The 8,401-nt window shown below is 34.1% G+C and overlaps 1 protein-coding gene across 2 annotated transcripts; it reads right to left on the reverse strand.

Moving 5' to 3' along the window:
* Nucleotides 1–1,275: 1,275 nt before the first annotated feature.
* On the reverse strand, nt 1,276–7,668 carry LOC105162138 (putative GEM-like protein 8). 2 transcript variants are annotated; one of them, XM_088880794.1, is made up of 5 exons: nt 7,553–7,668; nt 7,125–7,377; nt 2,214–2,242; nt 1,852–2,126; nt 1,276–1,737 (listed from the first exon to the last, which is right to left on the reverse strand). In XM_088880794.1, exons 2-5 carry the CDS (start codon nt 7,208–7,210, stop codon nt 1,729–1,731), a joined length of 399 nt encoding a protein of 132 aa, XP_088736920.1. In that variant the 5' UTR covers nt 7,211–7,377; nt 7,553–7,668; the 3' UTR covers nt 1,276–1,728. The 2 variants fall into 2 exon arrangements, with proteins under 2 accessions (XP_088736920.1, XP_088736921.1); XM_088880795.1 differs by lacking the exon at nt 7,553–7,668 and having other exon boundaries at nt 7,125–7,546.
* Nucleotides 7,669–8,401: the final 733 nt, after the last annotated feature.

Here is an 8,401-nt window from a genome sequence, read left to right on the forward strand (position 1 = left end):
CCATCAAATTCTAGTTTTAACAAAAGAAGGAGAAACGATTATTAATTAACGTATATACTCACATTAACTGAATCCCAAGTAATTATGAGAGCTCAACTAAGTAAAACTCCCTGTTCCTATAGCAAAATCGATATTAACTGTGAATGCAAAAATAAAAATGTGACCCGCCCGTCGGCATTCCGTTTCTAGCCTTTACAACTAGTAAATGCTACTATTCCCATACCTTCATTTACATTACTTTTTACCTGCTACCCCATTCATTATATGCATCCACCCACTATTATTCTCCATACATAAACGCTTGTCATCATCACAATAAACAAAAACAATCTCATCATCTTATCCTTTATCATGAATGAATGCATAAGCAAAAATATTTTTTCTTCAATCCAATCTCAATTAATTACACTATTTTAGAATCTAATCAACCCCACCTTATTCATAAAATTCTAATGTACAAGTCACCTTCATGTTCACAATCTTATAACTACATCTCTAATTCACCTTTGCCTTTGCAGAAAGCAAATAATCATTAAATTATATGTTATTTTTGTACCCATATTATGTATATATTAAATACAATAAAATATATAATAAAAAATGTGATTTGATAATAAAAACTATAAATTATAAACAAAGCAAGTAATCAATCCATTAAAAAAGCTGTGCAACTCGCAAACTATAACATAGAACACCATTATTAAAACAACAAAATACCCTAATCAAACTTCAATTCCTTATATGCATATATATATATATAAGCACATAAAAAAGCACTTAACATACATTTTTTTCAACAGAATAAAAAAACTTTTTTTTTAAGAAAGAGAAATACAATACATTGAAGCCCATCAAGAAATTAACCAGCCAAACAGAGCACAATGACAAACAAGTCGAAGTAATTCATCATGCCAATGTCAACAAGAAGCAAAACCAAATTAAGCATTTTTTATCTTAAAAATTTGAAGAATATAACATTTAAGATCACGATTAGTAAGTGAAATTAAGATACATACCTTAATAATAAGAAAATGATAAAGCCAAATGTTAGATGGATGAGAGTACTCGACCAACAATGTGTAAACAATTGCAATGCAATACTTTACTTTCAGCAGAATAAGCTCAACAAATAGAACGAAAGTGCAAATCGCATAAAGAGTTGTAACACATTATATAGAGAGAGAAGGAGAGTACACTTCACGGGTAAATAGTAATTTCTTTCATTATATCTCCAAGTGACTTAGTGCAGAAAAAGAGCATCCAAGAAAATATTAGTGCAGAAAAAGTAACTTAATAGCCGATAGATGTCTCAGAAGAGTACAGAGTATACAAAAATTGACTGAAAAGTTTCTGCAGTGATACATAGCACCACATGCAATGGCAACAATTATTGATGGCGAAACAGTAGCCATCAATAATTGAATCGACTTTGAATTCTAAAAATCACATAAAAATTGAGAAAAATTCAGAGGAGTGCACATTAGCACCCTATTCTCGCGGCAACATATTGAAATCAGAAAAGCGTTATACCAGTCTTTGCAGACAAGGGAAACCGTGTTCCTGTCCTTGTGTGAATCTATGAGTGACAGGAATTTCTCTAAGACTTCATCTGGGAACAATGAGTGAGAGTGCCTTCAACCATTCGAGTTGGGTAAGTTTGATGGTAAGACTTTGGAGTTCTTGGGGTCTGGATTCATTTGAGTTGTTTGATAGTAGTCGATTCGGAACTCAGATCACCTGCACATAGATACGGTAATGTTTAAGATTTTCAGATTCCATCTTTCGATAGGATACATAATGAGGTTATAATTACATGGAGCTGATGCAAGGAGATTATGTAATTTCACTTACCTTATAATGTGCTTTGAGTAGCTTTCCAGTCGAAGAAGAGAGTTTGATGGATCTCTCACTGCAGAAGACAACTTTATTATTTGAAATGAAGAGTACTCTAGCTATCGGCCCAGCTGTTGTCGATAAATAGCACTGAGAAGCCTTCAACAACTTTTCATCGTCACCAATTTTGAACTTCTTCTTGAACACTTTCTCCACTCCACCAACCTGAAGGATTCTCGCCCCCAAACTCAGCTTTTCTTTTACCATTTCAGTCAACATGGGTCCTAATCTCACTTCAGGATTCATAAACACAGCAATATCAGTATATCAACACTGTCATATTATCATACAATGTCTTCAAGTTTTTTTGAAGTAGTTACCATGCTCTCGGATTCCTTGAGCATCAAGGCTGCAAATTATAACATAAATGAACAAGAAAATCAAGACCGCTGTCATTTAAATGCATATGCATTCATACCGCAACAAAAAATTTTAATCTTTAATTCAAAATTCTATGAAAAAGAAAAACACAAAAATCATATAAAAGAGAAATCTTGAATATAAAAGGATTGGTATGCTCCCTTAAAGAAAAAAGTAGAACCCATTTCGTATAAACATACGAGTATTGCTCAATCGAAGCTGAAATGGCGGCGGAGGAGATTTTACCTGCTTCAACGATGTTGATAAAAACTGAAATCCAATCGGATCAAAATACTCGCCATGTTGAGAGGAGTGGAACGGTATAGAATTAAACCCTTGGGTCATGGAATTGTTTTACATCAGAAGAAGAATTTGGGAAGAAGATGAACAGAGGTGAAGGCAGTAGGCGATTTCTGCGAGATGAGGAAAGGCGATTTCTGTGAGATGAGGAAAGAGAAAATCTGCAGTTGTAAATGAAGACAGAAAATTCAGTTTTGTCCCCCACTACAATTACAAAATACCTAAAAATAAGATAAAAACGAGTAAAATACTCAAAGCCAAACATTACATTGATTTTGGACCATCTCAGAAACGAAGCCAAACATAAGCTAAATCTTTGTGCTTGTTCTTCTTAATAACTAGACACTCTAGGCTTCATAAAAATACTTATAATTTATCAATTGATTCGTAGGAATTCATTTAATCAAACCCCTTATATATTTGTAATTATTATTTTTAATAACATCCCTAAATTAGATTATCATTAAAAATCTTATTTTTCCTCTTTAATAATATAATATTTTCTAAATATAATTTCTGAAATATTTCCATGAATTTTCTATCAATTTCTCGCTACTATATAATTTAATTAGGGAAAAGTATTATTTTAGTCCGCTAAGTATGCCTAATTTTAATTTTAGTCCGATAACTATATTCATTTTTGTTTAGGTCCACTAACTTACGAAATTTCTTACTTTTAGTCATTGGGCAGATTTTCGGAAATTTTACCCCTATGCAACTTTTGAAAGACAATTTTAGTCCATATGCACTCATAGCGAACTAAAATAATACTTTTTCCATGAGAAGTCCAATTATAATACTACGGCATAAAATCTTTCATATATAACTCAAAATTTACCTCATTCGTGGTTTTGAAAACTTCATTTATGTACTTCCGATAAGGACACTTAATTTTCTTAATGTCCATATATGCATGTTTGAGAGTTGGCCCAATCTATAAATGTAGCAACACCATCCTCAAACTCCAGAGTAAGACCCACCCTACTCGGTAGGTTCTTCTCTTACATTCATCTCCTCAACTGTCTTAACATGATGATGAGTCCTACATACATACATAGACACACACACATATATATATTATAATATTAAATTTAATTGACAAAATTACATCGAATATAATCAATTAACAAATGAAGGGTTGAAGTTGTTACCTGATCAAAATAATTTCAAATATTAATAAAAATTCGAGAGATATTGACGAACAAGAGTATAAAAATAATAGTGGGATGGTGAGAGATCAAAAAATTTCGAGAGATATTGAGAAAATAGAGGAAAGAGAGGAACATAAAAATATAGAAAAATTTAGAACGGTCTTTGGAACGGTTACTTGAACATATATTCCTCCATTAAAAAGTAGCCAATATTTTACAATTTAAAACGGTAATTGGACCGAAATTAGGAATGGTTTTTAGGGACGTTGAATTATAGCCGTTATACTTTATTTAGAACGGTCTTAGTAATACAATATTAATGAAACAACAAAATCATTTCAACTTGTACTGATTTTGGGGACGGTCATTGTAACACATTCAGTTTTAAGTAAAACTCATACTTAGGAACGATTTTTCGCATAATAGCTTAGATGTGTACTCAAAATCGTTCCAAATTGTACCTTATTGTAAAATACATTTACTAACTGTCATCTTTTGGATATCAATTGTCTCACATATAGGAACGGTCAGTACAAGATCGTCTCTAATTCTAATAATGTATTCCAACCAAAGTTCCAACTGTTTACCGTTATTATGTTCAAACGAGACAACTGTTGTAACTATTATTTAGGAACACATGTTGGCACGGTTTGGCTGTTTGAAAAAAATAACCCATAAAAAATAGGGATCATGACGTCATCTATCAAGTTTTGTTCTTATCGTATTTCAATACCCATTTCAATATGGAACTGTCCGCTAATTTGTGCCAAATCCCGTCTTTTTTTGTGGTGAAGTTTTAATATATTTACCTTTTGTTTGCAATCCAAGCAACTATGTATTATTACATTTAAATTTAACAATGGAAATACTTTCTTTTATAAGGCATTGTGTTGATTGTGTATGAGGGGGGGTATGACAATTGCCTTTCATTGTGTTGATTTGGAAACATTGTCAATAAGGGTGTTGGATGACTTTGCTGAACAAATAGGATACATGGAACTAAAAAATATTACATAATTGATGGTTTATATAAATTCATACAGATACAATTCGAAACAAAACATAACACTCAATGGATGCTCAAAGGCTTGAAATTAACCTAGATTTAGAAGTTGAAAGAACTTGCAAACTAAGAAAACTAATCATAGAGGGTAGATGGAGAAGGTGATAGAATGGGGATAAACCATGATGAAGATGTATGGGACAATGAGTTATGACAATAATTACAATTTAGAAGAGGGGGACAGTGAGGGAACATGACTGACGATGTTATTTTTCAAATACATGTTGATGAAGATGCAAAATGGGGTGGGCCAAGTGAGCGGAATGAGACTATCAAATGGGGAGGGCTTGGCACTCTCAAATTCGGGTAGGGTGCAAGTTATCAAATCTGTTCTTATGGCACTGAGTGTTTATTGGGCTTCTGCTCATTCTATTGAAAGGGGTCATTAAGGATAGAGAGAAGTGGTTGCTGACTTTCTTATGGAAAGTTATGGGAAATAGTGGCTACCCTAAAGTAGCGTGGAAGGAGGTCTGTAAGTCGAAGGAGGAGGGTGGACTGAGCTCAGAGACAAATGTACTCTCAATCGTGCGCTGATGTGTAAAAAACTGTGTGAAGTCATCCGATGTGATAGGACTTCTATTTAGATGGACTGGCTGTTTCATGGGCGCCTACGGGATAGTTCTGTTTGGACTATCCTTGAGCATCGGGGGTCGTGGGGGTGGAGAAAGTTATTGCGTTTGCGGGCTTAGGTTAGATCGGTGGTGGATTATCGCGTTTGATATGGGAGGAGTTTTTATCTCTGAAAGAAACCGTGGCACCACCTCGGTCCTCTTCTAGACAAATTCCCGCGTGGCCTACCAGTTTGGAATTACATGAATCTATCATATTGAACTAGGTTATACATGAGGGCCAATGACATTGGCCAATGATTACGGACATGAAGTGCTTGGATATTGTACACATGTTGCCGCAGATCTATGGGGGTGAAGATCGCATTCTGTAGAGGTGTTCAAGTGGGAGCCCCACTACCCATGAGCTTTATCGACTTATTATTCCACCCGAACCATAAGTAGATTGGACTTTACTACTTTCGGGATCTTTGAAGATTCCTAGACATATGTTGATACTGTGGCTTGCTATTTTGGGAAAGCTAGCCACGGCTGATAAGCCTTGGTTATCCCATCTTGGGAGCTACGTTCTTTGTGATGAAGATATGGTGGAGTCACATAACCGCCTTTTCTCTATTACAGATTTAGTAGACGATGCCTCAGCTGTGTTCGGCGCATAGTATGATTCCAGTGGCCTAATAGGGATTAGGCAAGAGATATTGACTGGGCAGCAAAGAAGTGGCGAGGGAAGCACATCATCAATATAACATACTATGCCTTACTTGGCTCATGCGTGTGCCATATTTGGAGGGAGCGGAACTTGAGACGATTTGAGTATGAGGAGAGGCCTCCAAGTATTGTGGCTAAGTTAATTGTGAATGATGTTAGACAGCGTATACTTAGTATTAAGTTAGCTAGCTCTGTTATTATATTTGCATTGTATCGACCGTGGCGCATCCCTTGGCCTGTCGAGGGAAATACCTAAAGGGGAGCACTGTTGTACTATATTTTTTCCTTTATTAATGAAAAAATACATTTACCCAAAAAAAAAATGAAGATGCACTTCAGAAAGTGGAGTCTGACAGAGATAGAAATAGTGATAAGTTTGATAGTGATAGGGACTCAATTGATGGGAATAGGGATAAAACATATTCCTTATTCAATCCGAATGATAAGTTTGAACCAGCTTTAATGATTGGGATGATATTTAATAGTAAAAAAGAATTTCTACACTCTCATGTTATTAAAACATGAAAAAAATTAAAAGTAACTAAGAATGACAACAAAAGCATATACGGAGGTGTTCAATATCAAGTAGTAACTGGTACATTAATGCACTTAAAATGAAAAATGAAGTTTCATTTCAGATAAGAGAATACAACTCTGATCCAAGTTATGGGACAAGCTATCATGTGAAAAATCTTAAGACACAATCATTATGTTTGGATTAATGTTTTGGGTGTTTTTGTTTTTGGGTTTTGGAGATAGAGAGAGAAAAATAGAGATAAGTTAGTATGTGTTTTGAGATAGATGGTATGTTTGAATTTATGTTTTGATATAATATAAATTATTGTAAAATAAGTGGTGTAGGTATGATGTTGGGATTTGGGAGACAGAAGGTACTGTTCATTGTCAAATCATGTCTTTTAATATATATATTTAATAATATATATGTGTATGTATATAGTATTTTGTTTGTTAGTGAAATATAATATATATATTGTTGAGCAAAATGCCAACATTGATACAAGTAGTTCATAATAAAAAAGAAAATCCTAAATTTAAAGAAAGAATAACAGTGCGGCTGACCGGAGAAAAACATGAACGGCGTATGGTTGTTGGGTCTCAGTCTCCAACTCCGTTTCAACAGTCTCATCTCTGACCCTCTTCGCCATTTCCTCACTTCACATAACAAACCCACCTCCAAAACTCATACACTTGAATTAAACTCTTCGACAGAAGCAAAGACAACATTAGATAAAAGATCAATTATGGAACAGTAGAAGTGTTGACTTTGGTGGCAGCGACGACGCGAACGGCATATCTTTAGGCGTTCCAATTGCTGTAAAATTCACACAATACAAATTAGACCAAACAACAAAAGAGAAAGAAAAAACAAAAGCGAGAAAAAACAAGAAAAGAGAAGGAAAACAAGATGGGGCAAACGTCTGCCAAGAAGAACAAAAATAAAAGAAGAAGAAAGAGAAGAAAAAAGAGAAGAGAAAAAAGAAACTGACCCTCTGCCAAGAAAAACAAAAATGAAAGAAGAAGAAAGAGAAGAAAAAGAGAAGAAGAAAAGAAAGAAAGAGAAGAAGCTGTGGAGAGAAGAAGGCGATAGAGATGAAACAAGAGAAAGAAAAGAAGAAGAGAGAGAAAATAATAAAAAAATTAATAAAATATTTAAAATTCAACTTGCACACCTAGTGGAAGTGTGCAAGTTATAAAATCAAACTTGATTTTGTGTTTTGTAGAGATGGGCCAAAACACAAAAACAAACATAGGCAATGGTTGTCTAACAAATATGAAGAGGCTTAGATCTGGCCCAAAGAGGAATATAAAGGGCTTTAGAAATGATGTCAATAAGAACTTAAAATGCAATATGTTACAATACCACAATTACGTACAAAGCTAAGAAAAACTCTAAAGGTAATTAGGGCAACTTTGGTGAGATAAGTTAAGTTATGGGATTATTCAAGTCCATTAAGAATAAAAATCTAGAATCCACAGTGATTTTGAATTTGAATGATGAAGATAATTAATGGATTAAAGGTCATTTTTGTCCTCTAACTATAGTCATTTTTCATTTTGGTCCTTTAACCTTTTAGGGTTGCAAAATGGTCCTTTAACTTTTTTAATTGCTCAATTTTGGGATATTTTTTCCTCGAAAATTTACCTAGCTCGATGAAATGTTATTGGTTATTTGAAGCTGACTTGGATAATTTTTTCGATTTTTCTCAAAACCAAAGAAAAGCCCATGTGGCATAACTTGCCACATCACATGCTGACATGGAATGAGAGGAAAAATAAGATTCCCATAGCTAATACATGTGATTGTAAAAGTAAGCAATACTTAATCGGGCTAAAAC

Source organism: Sesamum indicum, linkage group LG5, assembly GCF_026168435.1.
Source record: "Sesamum indicum cultivar Baizhima isolate 11 linkage group LG5, ASM2616843v1, whole genome shotgun sequence".
NCBI classification, from domain to species: domain Eukaryota; kingdom Viridiplantae; phylum Streptophyta; class Magnoliopsida; order Lamiales; family Pedaliaceae; genus Sesamum; species Sesamum indicum.